Here is an 18,870-nt window from a genome sequence, read left to right as displayed (position 1 = left end):
CCAAGTGCCTTATAGCTGCAGTGAACAACTGCTCTAGTCATCTGAGCTTAGTCATTGTAAAACAGGGCCCAGTTTCACAAATATATCTCAAATGTACTATCATCGCACATATAGTACAATGTTACTGTTATAGTGACTTACAAATTACGACACGACAAGTGTACAATAAAGAAATGCTGTAGGCCGCTTTGTGAAACTGGGCCCAGGTGTGCTGTATAGTTTTTTGTGAAAAATGTTTATGTGCCATTCGCGTACAGAGAGAAACATAGAAATAGATAATATGCATTTTGATGTGTTTTATTGTCATCAATATGTAGTCCAAACTGCGTTTGTGATGTTACAGATTACAATGTGAACTTTAACAATTGCACGCTTTTTGCCTGTATTTATTTATTTGATTGGTGTTCCACGCCGTACTCAAGAATATTTCACTTATACGATAGCGGCCACCATTATGCCTAGAGGAAACGGAGCAGAGCCCGTGGGAAGCCATGACCATCAGTAGGCTGCATGCTGGCAAAACTACCCAAGTATGACTGAAGAGGACGACAGCATGAGCCGTACTTGAACTCACAGCGACCGCATTGGTGAGAGGCTCACTGGTCATTCCGCTTCGCAGGCACGCTAACCACTCTGCCACGCAGCCATAGCATTTAACGTCACTTTATTTCGACATGAAAAAGGTATCTCCTTGAAGCAGCCACAATAATTGACAATGCTGCCTCACTGAATTGCCATTCACGACACTCCACTCAGTCATGGTATTTGACACCGAAAGGTCTCATGCTGTGCCTCACAGGACGAATTACCATAACGGCAATTTTTTTGTAATGTTAGGTTTAACTCGACTAGGGTTTGAACCCAGATCTCCGACTTACAAGGCGTTCACCCTCGCCTTTCGGCCACCGTGATATTGTCAGTTTGAAGGGATAAGTGTAAAGAATGTGACACATGAAAAGCAGTTAAGCCTCAAACAGTCAATAAAATCATACAATCCCTTCAAAGGAAGATAAAAAAAAACAACCGATCATCTTAGACACTCAGTCAATAAACAGTCCAACATATCAATCTATACATCATTAACAATTTTAACAATCATTTAGTCACATTAACATTAGTAGGCTCAATCAAATGATACGTAAGGAGTTGCTGGTTACAGAACAGTCCAGTGACTTCTGGGCTCAGTTTCACAAAGATATCGTCATATGCTATAATCGCAAATATAGGACAATGGTACGGTAACAGTGACGTACAAAATATCGTACGATAAATGTACGACAAAAATTGCAGTACTCCGCTTTGTAAGACTGGACCCTGGAACTCATTCCTTGTGGCCATTTGTGACTCAAGTCAAAATTTCAATCCTCTTCCCAATGCTCAGTTTTTGTTACAAGATTTAGATACATTTGACTTAAGGTAATATAGATAACGTGGATAAAAGTTTTATTTCTATAGCCAAAAAATAAGCTTCAAGATCGCATTTTAAATTTTTACTTAAGTCAGAAATGGCTTCATGGAATCGGCCGTTGATCTCTCTGTCAGAAGTGGTCTGAGTGGCTGAGTGGTAATAGCGTGCTATATAGCGCAGCGCAATGAACCAGGGCCCTCTCACCAATGCGATCGCGGTAAGTTCAAGTCCAGCACATGCTGGCTTCCTCTCCGTTTGTATGTGGGTAGGTCCGCCATCAATTACCTAAGGTTGGTCGTGGAGTTTCCCCAGAGTCTGCCCAATATCTCAGAAGGCAGATGGCCACCGCATCATGTGCGTGTGATAGTTAAACAACCAATCAATCAGACAAAAAGTAAGGGATACAAGCAAACAAAAATGTATATTTTATCAGTATTTTATTTAAAATTAATAAATGAGTGTTTTGGGGGTTAAAGATATATTATGCTTGCTTCTGTATATCATTAACAGCTTGAAGAGGGTAAAAACGTTGACCACGCAAAAGGGCAAAATTCCCATTTGTCTATTCATAAATTCCCCACTTGAACTTCTTAAACCAAACTGTCAGATTGGTTGCTCCAAATGACAACGATGTCCGCTTTTATGCATAAGTATAAAACGGTAAAACAAACATGAGATTGAAGTACATCTCGTACTTTACTATGTGATACTATGCTGGACTTACTACTTTGTAAATATTTCATTTTATGTGCTAGTACTAAACAAATATGTACACAGCTTTAATTTTTTTTTTTGTACTTTTTCGTCAACTTTTTTTCTTCCATAAAAAAGAACACAGTAGATCTATGTTTTTACAAAACACAAAAACAAAGCAAAAGATTAAAAAACAATAATAACGGTCATGACCAGTTTCGCGGGCATTGTAAATATCAAAGAGTGTTGCCTGGTTCACACGAAGAACAGCTAAACTTGTTAAACAATGAGTATGAGGATGACTTTGAGTAGGTCTAACGTTTTAAGAATGACACTTAAACAAGCTTAGATAATGTGGATAAGTTACTCTTAACTTTTGTTCCAGTGGTCGCCACACAAGCGAACTTTAGCAAGTTTAATCAAAGATGTGGTCTTCAATTTATCGCCGCATTGCTGGTGAGTATATGGGTCACAGCAGTGGTAGCCACACTCAAAAAATTAATCTGTAAATTTTAACAGAAAGTCTGTTGTCTGAGTGATGCTGGGATGTATTCTGGTGTTGCAGCAGATTGTTCCGTTAAATATAATACACATATTCGATTAATTTAGCAGAAGACATTATGTTGAATATGACAGAATGTTATGTTTTAATAACAGAATACATTCTAGCATCATTTAGACAACAGACTATCTGTTAAAATTAACAGATTAATGTTTTGAGTGTAAACCGATGTAAATGAGATTCTAAACTTCGGTTATAGGGACACTTTGACGGGTTCATTCGCCTCTGCTCGCTGCGTGACATCAGAGAGCTTAATCGTGGGGTTTAACTACATCACTAAAGACGATTTGCGATCGCAGTCGTCTGTTAGAGTTAAGAGTCAAGACTTGAGTTTATTCACAATTTTCCCCGCGTGAACGGGATAATGAATTTCTCACATATGAATTCACTTCTTTCAGCAAAAGCACTATAGAAAAATGGCACCTAAAAACTGCTACGTTTTTATTAGATTGACACAAAAGAAATAGACATAGGGTATGAGCAAATACGTTCTTTACGAACTTTCTGGCAACTTTTCGCACCAACTGCTTCGTGACGAAACTATTTTTTCTCAGAGGGTGCGATATTCTAATTTTATTCATAAACCTCGGTTTATGGTACATAATATAATATGCATGTATAGGCCTATATTTTAATTACAGATATGCCTTTGTTCTGTGTTATTTACTGATATATAAAAACACAATCCGAAGTGAAATGAACGTCAGTGGAATGCTTGCCTTTATACATGTACAGTGCAGAAAATCAGTATTATCTTTCTAAGCCAGACAGCAGTTTTAACACGCATCGGTATACGCCTGCGCAGAACGTGTCGCGCGGAAGACAAATAAAAGCACGTGGCCTTTCATGCCTGTATTACAGCTTTACAAACTACGGCGACAGTCCAGAGTTCAGCTTAGCTCCAGGGCTTTTTCATGTGAATTTTTCATATTTTCGACTTAAAACTATATAGTTTAAGTAAAATTTCAGGCGTCCAACTGACAGAAAATTTTCGAACTTGAATGCGACCGCTGAGGGCTGTACAATGGTCACGTGGGTTTGTTTGTCCCGCCGCGAAGACATTCCGGTCATGCGCACTCTATGCGGCTTATTCACAGTCTGTAGAGTCAGTGTGTAGGATGAGTATTTGCAGAGCGCTCTTGGACGAATCCATTTGCAGAGCGGCCTTGGGCGAATCCATTTATCTTGGCCGATCCAATGCAAACGTGACGCCAGCACCCAATTCTAGGATGCCTCCAACAATAGTTAATGCCATCGAGTAGCCGACTTTACATGATAGTCCACAATTTTGGATGTAATCCACTCCGTAAATAATGAGCCCGATGGTGATGGCCACGACTGAATTGAAAAACAGCAAAAAATTAGCCCAAACAAAAAGTTGTATTAGGGTCAGAACAAACTTGAGAAATTCCTTTCTACTTATACTTTGAAAGCAATAGTCTGTCAAATTTAACAGAAAGTCCGGTGTCTGAGTGATTTTAGAATGTATTCCACAAGATAGTTCTGTTAAATATAGCACACCTATTAATTCATCATCAAGATTGTATTAGACAAACAGGACAATATGTTGACTATGACACGGTGTTATGTTATAATAACAAAATACACTTTAGCGTCTCTCAGCAAAATCTGTCTGTCAACAGATTATTTGTTTGAGTGTACAAGGAAATTATTTAAGGCTGAAAGCCTTAAGTAATAGCTATTTGTGTCCAATAGTACGAAACTGTACGTCTGGTATCACACTTCAAAGCTACATTGCACTAGCGTCGTAATTTTGTTACAGGGGAACTGCATATCGTTCAGGAAAAACAAAAACGTACATAAAACGTAATGCTACAATGAACGTAGACGTTCATAACGTAATGCTACAGTGAACGTAGAGGTTTATGACCGCATGCTCAGCATTAAGGACGACGTTAAACCCCAAGCACTCGATCACTCACACAAAACCACATGAATACAGCTAAAACTCAACGAATTTATTCCAGTAAAATAAACTGGATTTCATTTATGCTTTTAAATTCAGTTGAATGTTGTTATTACAGACCCAAAGTCCCTATAAATAAATATGCATATATTTAAACATTTACACTAAAAAAGAAATAATCACCATTATGCTGGCCAGATTATTCTGTTAAATATAACACACAAACTCTTCCAATTTATCATAAAGATTCTATTAGGCTAGCAGAATATTATGTTGAATATGACAAAATATTGTGTTAACAAACTATAATAACAGAATACATTCTAGCATCACTTCTGAGTGTACTCTGTTGTTGTAAGCATTGTACATATGTGTATCCCACTTGTACGAGGTTGACTTTTATGGATGGACCAAACAGTCTTAGAGTAATCTCCCTTACTTACCTCCCAAGAGCGAACCTAAAATGAGGAAGCTCCGGATGGACCTTCTGCGCATGTTGTCGACGCAGAGGAAAACTATACCCACGAGCAGGACGGCTAAGACCATGATCAAGCCGATAGTTTCCATTGCACGAACGGCCAAGAATTTACCTGTGGGCAGGAAATATGGCGGTGAAGGTGAGGAGAAAATGTAAACTTTATGAGCACTGATTCACACATGTTGCTTTCAGCCCAGAAAAAAAAATACAAAGCAGAAATTTTCCACATACCGACGCAATTCTGCTTTTATGTTTTTATTTTCTCAACAAATGATCTGGTAAATCGAACAAAAAGCCTGTTGTCTGCGTTTATGTTAGAATGTATTCTGTTATGGCAACAGATTATTCTGTTATTGCAGCAGATTATTCTGTTGTTGCAGCAGACTATTCTGTTAAATATAGCTCACATATTTTATTAATTCAACATATGAGGTAGTAGTATGTAACGATAACAGAATACATTCTAGCAGATTTTCTGTTAAAATTAACAGATTATTTCTTTGGGGTGCAGTGTATCTTTTTCCGGCCCGGATAGCACAGTTGGTAGAGCGTCCGCTTCGGGAGCGGTAGATCCTTGATCGAGTCACACCTAAGACTTGGCGATCAGCATGAAGGGGATAGTGCAACGACTGGTTGACCCGTATCAGTATACTGTCTCGGGCGGGGCTTACGGTAAGTCGTCTCAGTGAAGCAGCACTAGATAAAAGAGCAGTGTAAATCCGTCCTGCTACAAGGAGGCACATTACACGTACATGCACCCCAAGGATTCCTTCGTCGTTACATGACTGAAAAATTGTTGAGTACGACGTTAAACCCCAAGCACTCACTCACTGTAGTGCATCTCTCGCTGGCCAATACGATGGCATTCAGGTTTATGAGTGGGGGATGTCGGATAGGGCCCAGAAAATACAACTGCCCGCTGGTATTTTACCTACGCCTTGTTTACGCTTTGCCCCAGCATATGTATTCTCGCCTGGAACTATTTAATCAGCATTCATTCATCAATAAAATTGTTCTCAATACTTTAGACCTAGCGAATGAGTATAAAGTATTACTAGAAACGAAGGTCGAGTTTTTGTGTTCTTTGACATCACTTCAAGCCTCGCCGCCCTGAGCCCGGCGACCTCGGCGATGATCAAGATTTGATTGTTAGGAACAAGCAACTTACTATCCCGTGTGTCGAATTTTCCACAGAGATCGCCAACACATGTTTCCCACAGGCCTTGGTGGGACGTCCATGTCACTCTCCAGGAGTTGGTGGCGAATCCTACTGCGTGAAAGATGGCAGCCAACAATGACAATACCACCGCTATCTTCAGGAACTGTGAAGCTGTGTTCAAACCCATCTTGTTGGATTCTGGGGGGAAAATTGGACAGAAAATTATTTATTAATATTTATGTATTAAGTGTGGAGGCTGAGCAGAAAATAGTTATACAAATGAGTTACATAGATAACTGTACTCTAGTTTGAAAAACAGAACCTATTTTCAAACACATATTGTTGAATTCTGAAAAAAAAACCAAACGAAATTTATTTATTAATATATAAATCCATTTATCCTCACTTATTTACTCGCAATAAGTGTTTTAAGCTGTAAGGAATTTTGTAATATACAAGAATTAGAATTATATATGTTCATAAGAAAACTAAACTGATTGAAAGTGGCTGATAAAGAAAGTATTGGGCAAACTTTCCTAAGGCAAAGGCACGTCAGAAGCTGGATTCGAACTCACACGGAACTACACTGGTGATTAATTACAGCACTAGTCATGTGGTAACCCACCGTCCAAAGGCGAATAGTACTAAATTACACAGGACCGCATTTTTCGTGGTAATAAAAGCGATTTTGGTATGTACGAACAGTTCTGTGAATCAAAGCACACGTAGGCCTAGAACTGGATAATATATAGGATAATGAAACAAAATCACAGGTTTGCGGTTTCGCATTTGGGACGTAAATAAAGTCACGTGGTGCTCTCTGACCATTCAACAAATGGGATCTGCTTGCATGGACGTTGATTTAGCTAATTCTGGCTCTTTCCGGCATGCTGATAGTTCGTTTACGTTCCAAAGAGTGACTTTCTAACGTTTGGGCCGTATAAGGTGATGCTATAAACTCGTGTATCAGGGCCACAGGGAAAAGTGAAGCAAATTTTGGTGTCTTCCCAAGATATTTTCAAAGCTATTCAAGGACTGACTATTTCTTTCTTGGCGTTCGTCTCATCACTGTTGTCAGTATGCAAACGCCCGAGGTCACCAAAATGTTAAAATCTGCACGGGCCGGATGACTTCAGACTGGAGCTGATATGCTCGCTCGATAGGAACGATATTTTCAGCCCTCACGTGACACTGGTACATTTCTCACTCACTGTGATATTAATCATAACATATCACTGCTACTGCCTCGGGCTTTTAGACTGAGGGTCTTATCATCCAAATTGTGTCCTCCCTCAACTCCACTCCATTTCTCCCATCTCACGCAGGCCTACCCCATTGTCAAAACGAACATATCTGCCTCATTTAACTTAACTCGCACAGAAACTAGTATTAGATATCGTTTCATTACCCGACGTTATTGACCTAACAGTCACTGTGCAATGAAATGCTTTAGTTAGCTCGGTAACATATTCTCATTATAACAATGTATTCCATTTCACAATAAGTCTGTTATCTGAGTAATCCTTGAATGTATTTTGTATGTCACTACAGTATAGTACTCTGTTAAACATAACACACATATCCAGTTAACTCAACACATAGACTGTGTTTGACTAACAGGGTCCGGCTGTTCAAAACGGGTTTAAGACTTAAAGCCAGATTAAACTTTAAGCCAAACCTACACTTTCGTACTTCAGTTGTGTAACATGATATCAGTATGAACTAAAACTGCTGCTATTATTCTTTGTCTTTGGAGAACTGCAATGGCTGCTGAATTTGGCTAAAAATTTAAATATAAAACATGACTTAATACCAGTATTAGCTAATACACTTTCTAACAACCGTGCCCTGGATACTATGTTGAATATGACTCGATATTTTCTAGCATGATCCAACAACAGACTGTCTCTTCCAATTAATTTTGAGTTTATATGGCCACGGTTATGAGGTAACGGTACTGTAGACATAGCTTAGAGAGAAATTCCAAAACTAAGGCGCATTGTATACGTTATTTTTAGTTTGCAACACAGTGGTAAATATCAGAATATTATGAAAGTCACCCGTTTAACACAAGGTCAGCTTTAGCGGATTATAAAACTACTACATTAACATTTGAGGCGCCAAAGTACTCAACTTAACCACGATAGGAATCATATATAGCCTACATATGAATAGCGGTCTCACAAAATCCAGGCCGTATTGCATGCGCTTTTCAGCACTAGAATTGTATTGAAGAGTCTCACAAAATCCAGCGTATTGCATGCGCTTTTCAGCACTAGAATTGTATTGAAGAGTCTCACAAAATCCAGCGTATTGCATGCGCTTTTCAGCACTAGAATTGTATTCAAGAGTCTCACAAAATCCAGCGTATTGCATGCGCTTTTGAGCACTAGAATTGTATTCAAGAGTCTCACAAAATCCAGCGTATTGCATGCGCTTTTCAGCACTAGAATTGTATTCAAGAGTCTCACAAAATCCAGCGTATTGCATGCGCTTTTCAGCACTAGAATTGTATTCAAGAGTCTCACAAAATCCAGCGTATTGGCATGTGCTTTTCAGCACTAGAATTGTATTCAAGAGTCTCACAAAATCCAGCGTATTGCATGCGCTTTTCAGCACTAGAATTGTATTCAAGAGTCTCACAAAATCCAGCGTATTGCATGCGCTTTTCAGCACTAGAATTGTATTCAAGAGTCTCACAAAATCCAGCGTATTGCATGCGCTTTTCAGCACTAGAATTGTATTCAAGAGTCTTACAAAATCCAGCGTATTGCATGCGCTTTTGAGCACTAGAATTGTATTGAAGAGTCTCACAAAATCCAGCGTATTGCATGTGCTTTTCAGCACTAGAATTGTATTGAAGAGTGCATCCGCTCTACTTTTCATTTAAAACTAATTTAAAAGATTCATAATCTCATGGTAGGTCTAATACATTTCATCATGTAAGGAAAAAAATTATTAAGCTTAACGGAAGGCCGTCGCCCTGTAGACAGGTGCAAAAAATTAGATTGATATTGGTTTAATATTGTGACACAGTTCAGTGAAAAATCAAATTACAATGAGTATCTTCCGCGTACAAAAATAGTCCTGAAATCTCGTGACAATAAAGTCTCACGGCTATAGTTACTATCAAAAGTAGAACGTCTTCCGATTCTACGAAGGGCGTTAATCCAGGATACATATACACAGGTGAACGTCCTAAGGATGAAAGTAGCAATGGGCCAGGAAGACAACCCTGTTATGCTCTGCGTAGCTGTAGGACGAGCTATCATTTCTCACACTGGGTTAACAGATGCAACAGGTTTTTGTCATTGTGTCGCTCCGCTTCATTTAGGCACCGGATGTTACGCTTCAACAAACCGGTTGTAAAGTTCTGGTAGCGAGTTAAAATTCATCATTCAGATAGAAAAAAAAATTAAAAACACTAAAGCAGAAACAGTTATGAAGAGTAACTGAATGACAACTTCGTGTCGTCTTTCGTTCTACGTGGGCTATTACACGTGATACCATCTGTAAATAACTTTACCCTCGCATTTCTACCGCCCCCCTCCCCCCTCTCCCCCCACTCAATGCTGCAACTCCCACACACCTGCCCTTTAATATCTTGATCTAGATGATTAAGATCTAGACCCTGTGACCTATCTATGAAATACACAGGTATTTCGCCCTCTCCCACGCAAGACTACTACTTCAATGATTTTGTTGAAAATTCTTTCCCCTTGGCCACCGCTCAGGCACTATGTGTCAACTCCGTGTCAACTATTCATTTATTAGCTGGATGTATTAAAGCGACCATCAGTCTATGCAAAACAGGCAACCGTACAGGCATTCAAACGCACATATACAGTGTAATGACGCACCCGTTCAAGGAAAATAGTCACAGAACTCCGTCAAAACACAACCTGCAAACAGAGACAAGTGCAATGCCTCGTAAATAACCTACAATCTACACAAAAAAAAAAATAATCTGTGAAATTTAACACAAAGTCTGTTGATTGAATGATGCTAGAATGTATTCTGTTATTCCAGCAGATTATCCTGTTAAATATAGAACACCTATTAATTTTAATTCAGCATAAAGATTATATTGAATTTCATGGTGGCTGCCTCTCCCGCCGTACGTGGGAAAGTCTTCCAGCAACCTACCGATGATCGTGGGTTTCCACCGGGCTTTGCCAGGTTTCCACCCACCATAATGCTGGCCGTCGTCATACAAGTGAAATATTCTTGAGTACGGCGTAAAACACCAATCAAATAAAAAAATCAATAAGACTGTATTGGACTAACACAATATTATGTTATAATAACAGAATACATTCTTGCATCACTTAGACAATAGACTTTCTGTTGAAATTAACAGATTGTTTTTGAGTATATGATGCCTATTATTTGAAACAAGCATCTGCACAGAAATGTCGTAGTAAAAACTTAACACCTGTTCATGAATTTATTCCTGTTGCTCTTTAACGCAACTTCCAAATGCTACAGAAATAAATCACGCACCACACTGCATCTTTAGATCCATACCAGAGGGTCATTTAAAATAACATGAACTGGATGTACGCTAACTCCACAAAACAGCATTATGCAGATTTACGGCCGAAAAGAGCGTTAGCATGCAACCGACTTAATTCGCCGTCCCTTTTTTTTTTAGTCACGTGATTGGGCCACACATACATGCATTTTGTGCTATGTGTAAAGGTTTTAGACTCTTTGGAATCAGCGACCAAATTAAGGTGTAATCCTCGACGGAATCCTGACTGGTGAAGATAAAGTATGGAGTTCGAATCACAGACTGATTGATCGTATTATTTGTGTAAAGCTGCAATAATGTCGACTTTCCCGATGGAGCTTTAAGTTATTGCAAGAGGCGAAATTTAAAAAAATAAAAATTCTTTCACCAGGGTAATATGGCATATTTACCTCCCCCTGATAATGACGTATTTACCTCCCCCTGGTAATGACGTAGGTTAGTTTTAGGTTTGCTATAGGGACTTTGGGCGAATATTACAGTTCTATACCACTCTTCACAGGCTGAGAAAATGTAGAAGACTGCTTTTAATGTTCACGAATACTGCAAATACGCATCTGAAAGACGGGAATTTTGTCAAGAACCAGTAAATCTAAAGTCTCTAGAGCGACATTATTTTCAAGTAGAGCTGTGACATTGCACTAGATATGCACGGACAACAGATCCAGGTTTTCATTTCTATGTGTTTTTACGCTCAGGCCCATATCTACAAACGCATTCCGTCAAAAGAAATGTATACGACAGGAAGGCCGATGATTTATTTCTCGTCATCAGTTTATAATTGGTGAGAACAATCTTTATCAAAGTGAGACATCCAGTACACGTGACAGGCCTTTTCTGTAAAGCGCGTTACCCCTACTCCCTAAATCTCGCTGTTCTCGTGAGATTTCCGCGAGATTTATTTCTCTGGCTAAATAAGGCTCGCAAAAGCAGTACTTCCAACTTTGTTGTGAATTATTTCCACACAAAAAAAAGAAAAAAAAAGTCACAAAAATGCGGTCAGCTACTACTATGTTCAAGACAATAAGTTAGAGGAACAACAGTTATCTGCTGACATAGCTGACAGTTCGGTAGAGTAAGTGCTCACAGTTTAGCAAGTGATGTACCACAGTTCGGTTAGTTGACACTAACTCACCACCAGGTGTGTGCCCATTAATTTGTTCAAAGTCGATAATTATTGTTATCAAATCAGTCTAGTTTTACATTTCTGAACAGTCGCGTGACTTTTATCTGACACCTGTAGCACGTTCCACAATGCTTACTCGTCCAAATGATAACGGACTCCATCTCCGTCAACTATCATTTATGAAATCTATCATGCTGGACAATAAATGCAATTAACTTGGAATTTATTGCTTAAACACCGCTTAACGAAGATATATTCTAATCAATGGATTATCATGATTATAGGCCTCAAACCGATAATCATGCTGCCTGAAACCGGACTACGGAGACGTGGTACAGACCAAAACGTTTGGCTCTCTGCCGACGCGCGGTCAACGTCCGGGCACAGAGCAAAATAGCCGCGTCCACGTGAAATTCCAGTCATTTGTTAAATGCCCAACGAAAACAGGTCAATGACCTGTCGACTGATTTTGTTTGGTTCGCTATGTTATTTCTTTTTAAATCTATCCCCTGCACGCCCCAAAAACGAGGAGATATGTAGACTTTATTGTTTAGAACTGAGGATGTGACGGGACAATCCAGAGGTCAGCTGAAAGTTATATACCGGTACCCATTGTCTTTCATGTCAGCCCGTCCACCGTCAACAACTACACAACATGCTACTACACAAACAGCGTTACTAAATCAGTTTATGCATTTCACTGGGTCGTTTGTTTCTATCAGCAGTGTGTTCCGGAAACAAGACGATTTCATTCGGTTATATAGTGAGGGACAGAATTTAAAATGCCAATGAGGAATTGTTTAGTTGTTCGATTTTTGACTAACGATCTACTCAGCAACTACACCTACACTCCAAAAATAATCTGTTAATTTTTAACAGTAAGTCTGGTGTTCTGAGTGATGCTAGAATGTATTCTATTATTGGAACATAACAATGTGTTAAATTTAACATAATACCGCTGTTAATCTAATAGAATCTTTATGTGGAATTAACAGAATATTTGTGCTACATTTAACAGTCATCTGCTGCCATTGTACAGAATACATTCTAGCATCACTCAGACAACCTGCGGATGGTCGTGGGTTTCCCCAAGGCTCTGCCCGGTTTGCTCCCACCATAATGCTGGCCGCGGTCGTATAAGTGAAATATTCTTGAGTACGGCGTAAAACATCAATTCAAATAAATAAATAAATAAATCACTCGTTAGATTTACCGATTATTTTTTGAGAGCATAGAAGATGGGTTTCATGGAAACCATACTGTCCTGGTAAAAAAAGTGCAGGTGAACATGCTTTAAACAAATATAATAAACTGGAACTTTGCCGAATTCCGTGAAGTGCGATGCAAAATTAAGGAGACCACGGAATTCTATATCATGAGATGAGTGATGAAACATTATAGGGAGGCGTAATACGAGCTGGCTTCACTCGGAGGGTCGATGCTCTACAAGAATGCGTTGTTCCTGCTTACATGTCCATGTGGTTTTCACCTTGCAACTCATTGTCTAGAAAGTCACGTCTGCGCATACCATTCTTCACACAAACTCTGAAAACAGGTTTGCAGCTTTTGTACGCTGAAGCCGGAGTCACGTGATAAACTTAATGTCTCAGCCATAGGCCTGAGTCTGTTTACACAATCGAAGTATTAAGACGCAGGCAGAGCTATAGTCTGTTTCATTTAGAAAGTCGCCCTTATTTAGTTGTCTGTAAAATCAGTCATACTAGCTATCAATTGTCTTTCGTTAGTGACAAGTAACAGCACAAGCTCTTGACATTGAAATGTTTGAAGTTCATACTCTTGCTAAGAAAATGAAGTAAGAACACTTTTTTCTAATTCATAATGTTGAAGTCCATAAGCTCGCTTTCGACGACAAGAACCAATTGCCTCGGGTGACGTCATAATTACTTTTAAAAAAAGTGGCATTCCAAATATTGGAGCAGAGTTCAACATGTTTTGAAGGAAGGTGACACCAGTTATCTGCTGTCGACTTTACTGTAAGCCCTGTTTCTAACACCGTCATGTTCGAAATCGTCCGCACGTTTGAATATAATATAACATTAATAAATGAATTCTACTTTATCTCTTGTAGCATATGATCTCAGGGCAGTATAGTTTCAGATATGGAGATAAGAAAATTAAAGCGATTATGCGCAGAGACAGTAGTGTACCCTGTGTTACTGCGTTGAGTTTGTTCAAACGGCTTGTTGGTGTAGCTTTTGTAAAACAAATTACTCTCCACGCCCATTATCCAGCATACAACTTGTTTTTGACTTCACCGGAGGCAATGAGTTCTAGACATTAAGCCTGTGGACTTTCGCATTACAAATTAGAAAAAGTATTCTAGCGGCATTTTCTTCGTAATAACATGGGTCCAGCGTATCAATGTGTAGAGCTTGTGTTGTTGCACGTCATTGGCTAAAGGCAATTTTTTTAGCGTGTATGATATGACAGCTGAATATAGGCGACTCTCTAAAGAAATAGACTATACTTCTATATCAAAGTGCAAGTAAACCGTCAACAACTTCACGTGAGCGCCTGGTGACACTTAGTCACCCACCCCGGCAAACACCCCCACAAGATGAACAACACATACAGGACGGAAATGAACAAGTACAGGGGTGTGTGGCCAAAAAGAGATCTAATAACACATGCAAGAAAACTTAATTACTCAGACGTTAGAAGATACTTCAGTCTGACGTGCATTTGAGAAATTTTACGATGTCGTGTAGAAAGTGTCGTCGCAACAGTATCACTGTTATAGACAATTTCAGTTTCATTTTCGTTTCAGGTCCTATAGTGCTAAAGATTTGTTTCAAACTAGCCATGTCAGTCAAGTGTAAAGGCGCACGGTTCGCGAGTTCGCAACCCGATGTAGCTCAGTCTTTGAGAGCAGTGTACACGACGTAGAGGCCCACATATCAAAGAAAATTAATAAAACGTAGAGAAAAGAATGTATACGGTAGACAAATTGGTATTACGTACGCGGTATAGGCCTATGTATTAACATTCATGTATAGAAGTGAAACAGACTCCCATCCGACTTGTTACTTTCGAATGTCTCTTTCACAATACCATTGCATCATAAACTTATAACTCCTTATAACTCTTTAACAGCATACATAGCTAATAAACAATAACATGATATACAGTAATAGCATTTCACGTGCAGTTTCGGTTATATATGGGAAGGCAATTTCGTACAATGGCACTAATTCACAAGTAACACGTAACATTGTAACACGGATAACCAGGTTATCTGTTATCTGCGCGTGATGAGGACACTACGTGTACATGTAATTGTGTATAGGGCATGACGTGAACATTAAACATTCTGGGTTACCTACCACCATAATGCTGGCCGCCATTGTATAAGTGAAATCGGTACAGCGTACATCAGTCAAATAAATAAACATTCATGTACATGCAGTGCATGGTATTACTAATACACTTTGTACACGTAGTTAAATTGCACTAACCATGTATAATTGCATGACAATACAGTGCCTGATGTTTCCAGTATATGTTCTTGTACACGCAGTGAGTGAGACAGAGGCAATGCACTGGACTCCTGACTTAAGCCGCATATCAGTAGAAATCATGGGTTTGCATATCCAACAAGACCCTAGCTTAGCATTATTTATTTACGTTGTTTAATATTTCACTTATTCGATGATAATCCACACTAGGGGGGAGGAGGGTGATTTTGAATGTGCATGAAATAACGCCAATATATGACTTATTTTTTATTTATTTGAGTGTTTTACGCCGTACTTCAGAATGTTTCACTTATACGGCCGGCATTATGGTGGGACGAAACCAGGCAGAAAACGGGAGAAACCCACGACCACGACCAAGTAAGGCCAGAGAAAAGGCCAGCATGGGCTGGACATGAACTCACAGCGACCACATTGGTGAGAGACCCATGCTTCGTTGCGCCGTGCTAGCACGCTAACTACTTCGGCCACATAGGCCTCGCTAATATCATGTGTACATGCACGTACAAATTAACCATATTTCTGCTTGTCAATTAGACCCTTCCTGCTTATCGGTCTGATCACGGAAAACAACATTTATGCAACCGGTTAACTGAGACGAATAAAGGTCACAGAAACACCGCACTTTATTAAGGTGTTAATGTTGAGCCGAGCTATAACGTCTCGCTGTGGTGTGAAGGCCGAGTGGCAGACAGCCTGTACTTCGGCAGTCCTGGATATATGCTTGTATCATTATGTGAGTATATTACATGGAGAGGCTTGGAGGGTGATGGGGGTGGGGGGAGCACGTTTGCTAATTATGCATCAATCTTCACAACAGGCAGATCACATATGCAAATATCCTTCTGTGTTTTTTTTTCATCCTGCAGATAAAGAGCATTCCAGCATTCCAACACATGGGCACCGCACTGTGCGCATAAAAAAGATTTCCAATTTTATGCTACGAACTTAATAAACAGGCGGTAAAGACATTCGCCGAAACTGTTTGTAGGTTAAATCAAAACTATACGTCTTATTAAACATTTGTATGCAGTGGACAAGATCTGATTTTTGACAGTATAAAAATGTGACCTCAAAACGATAAAAACTCATGTCTAATCGGACTAGAGACTAAACCGGTTAACGACGTGCTTAAGTACAAAACATCCAATTATAAACATCTCGATGTTGCTCTTTATCGTCCTGACATGCTTTTCTTCGCTGGGGTCTGTGTGGCTTCGTTTTTTCTTTTCTGTCTGTAACCACTCTATGATTGAGTTAAATTGGAAAACACCCAGAAAAGCAAGTCACAACAAACGAACTAGTGCCCCGGATAATTAACGGGAGCGCCCCAGGGTACGTTCTCTCCGGAAAAACGCTCTGGCTCAGTATTTGTCCCGCCCCGAGTCTGCAGGCCTAGCTAGGTCAGCCCACAGCTTGTCTAACGCTCTGAGAGAGGAATAAAGCCAGTTACCATTGAATTGACCCAAAAGTTATACCTTGTTCTCTGCTTCTATTCCTGCGAACTAAACGAGCTTTACAATGTTAATACTGTCTTCTTCCGATCGTACAAGCCAATTTCATTTTGTGGCAGTGTTCATAAATATCGACTCCAATCGCTGAATACTACATTGTTGTTTCGGGGAAATCCATTTACAACAACTCCGTAAGTCGTCAACGCTGGTCATGTTTGACAAATGATTGTTCACAACAACTGAGATGACAAAACAGAATGACAAAAGGCTCGCCCTCTACAACGCGTACGGTGATATGCACCTATACAGCACAAGGCGCGTTCAGAGTTAAAAACTGCTATATCTCGTTATACTATTGTTTCCATCGGCCCAAAAATTCCCATTCGTATTGATAATACAATAGGCTGTTACCAGATTTCTGTCTGGCAAATAATACTCCCCCCCCCCCCCCCCCGAAAAAAAAACACGGTAGAATGTCATAAGTCTTACCTTGTGTTTCGCGCCAACGTTTAAGGAGCACAGGTCGTACACACACTGTCCAACGTCTCTGCCGATGATCGTGGGAATGCGCTACACCCAGACACGTTCAATAGTAAAAATGCGCTAGATTTGTCATCAGTCACGTGACACTTAATAAACGTTTTTAATTGAACATTCTTGTATGGGCTGGTGTGTGTAGAATAATCACCTCCAGTACAGCGTCCAACGGCCTAAGGGTTATCGCTCTTTCCTCTGGGGCGCTCCGCTTAATGAAGCAGTAATTACACAGTGTTTTCAGGGCAGCCACCACACACTGGGGAATAAAACACAGCTCTGCGCTGGCAAATATATGATATATGCGACGGCTCTAGTGTTAGCCACGGATATATATAGTGTGAGGCGGCGGTGTTTTCTTTCGTTTTCCTCTGTCTTCATGGGAGGTGCCAGTTTACTGGTATGAAGATATTAGCGGATGATTACATACTGGGGGCCGGTTTCATGAAGCCCATATTAGTTAAAGCCCTTAACTACCATGGCAACGTATGTTGTAGATAAATAAAGTGCACTTAACCAAGGGATACTTAACACTAAGTACGCTTCATGAAATCAGCCCCTGGTCGCTCTGTATATGTGACAAATGATTTATTTATTTATTTGATTGGTGTTTTACGCCGTACTCAAGAATATTTCACTTATACGACGGCGGCCAGCATTATGGTGGGAGGAAACCGGGCAGTCAGTTCAAATGAAACCGTAATTATGGATCATGGGGAGCAAATGTAACCTTGTACACTCGCCATATTTTTGGTCGTACTCTCTAGAAATTACTGTGTACTAGTGGTACACGCTGTTGTGGCAAAAATGCACTTCTACATAATTTTGTGTACCAGCACTCATGTAATACATCCACTGTGACTTGTTTTTGTACGTGTGTGTGTACCGCTGGTACACACATCAGTCTCGATGTGCAAATTTGGACACAATCGTTTTTAGAGAGCATACAAACCTGTAATTATGTCTACCTGCCATAGGTGGATTTTCATATCTACAAACTGTTCGATGAGTACTCTCAGAAAACAGTAATATGTTAAATTTAAGAGAAGGTCTGTTGTCTGAGTGATTCTGGAATGTATTCTGTTATTCCAGCACACAAATTCTATTAATTCAACATAACCATACTACTGGACTAGCAGGATATTATGTTAAATATGTTATGATAACACAATACATTCTAGCATTGCTCAGACAACAGACTTTCTGTTAAAGGAATTTTTGAGTGTATCTTTCAACAGTGTAACAGCTGTGAACCTACCAGTCACGTAATGTAATACAGCGGTCACGTGCTGCCCAAAATGTCTAACAAAGCACAACGTTTGGATCTAAACTCCGATCCGATAACCAGCTTGTTATACAGGTACGCTGTACAAGTGCGTGCAGCTGTGCTGAAATCTGACAGCACCATTTGGGTCACATTTATTCCAGCGTAGTATAAGTCAAACATGTTGTGGAACAATGGTCGTGCTATTCGTGCACTCACAATAAACTGCAGCCCTGGATA

At 39.7% G+C, this 18,870-nt stretch overlaps 1 protein-coding gene across 1 annotated transcript; it reads right to left on the bottom strand.

Annotated features, from left to right (window-relative positions):
• Window positions 1–1,828: 1,828 nt before the first annotated feature.
• Window positions 1,829–17,707, bottom strand: LOC135476554 (claudin domain-containing protein 2-like). Its single transcript, XM_064756610.1, has 4 exons — window positions 17,322–17,707; window positions 6,237–6,425; window positions 5,034–5,180; window positions 1,829–4,001 (listed from the first exon to the last, which is right to left on the bottom strand). The coding sequence occupies exons 2-4, from the start codon at window positions 6,412–6,414 to the stop codon at window positions 3,844–3,846; spliced, it is 483 nt and encodes a 160-aa protein (XP_064612680.1). The 5' UTR covers window positions 6,415–6,425; window positions 17,322–17,707; the 3' UTR covers window positions 1,829–3,843.
• Window positions 17,708–18,870: the final 1,163 nt, after the last annotated feature.

Source organism: Liolophura sinensis, chromosome 10 (genome assembly GCF_032854445.1).
Source record: "Liolophura sinensis isolate JHLJ2023 chromosome 10, CUHK_Ljap_v2, whole genome shotgun sequence".
Classification (NCBI taxonomy): domain Eukaryota; kingdom Metazoa; phylum Mollusca; class Polyplacophora; order Chitonida; family Chitonidae; genus Liolophura; species Liolophura sinensis.
The sequence above is the reverse complement of the archived record's forward strand: the minus strand, read 5'-3'. Positions and strand labels throughout refer to the sequence as shown.

Coding starts and splice junctions, on each gene's coding strand:
- LOC135476554 (XM_064756610.1), bottom strand. CDS start 6,414: ATGGGTTTGAACACAGCTTCACAGTTCCTGAAGATAGCGGTGGTATTG. Junction 5,181..6,236: donor AAAATTCGACACACGGGATA/GTAAGTTGCTTG, acceptor TCCTGCCCACAG/GTAAATTCTTGGCCGTTCGT. Junction 4,002..5,033: donor TTTAGGTTCGCTCTTGGGAG/GTAAGTAAGGGA, acceptor TTTTCAATTCAG/TCGTGGCCATCACCATCGGG.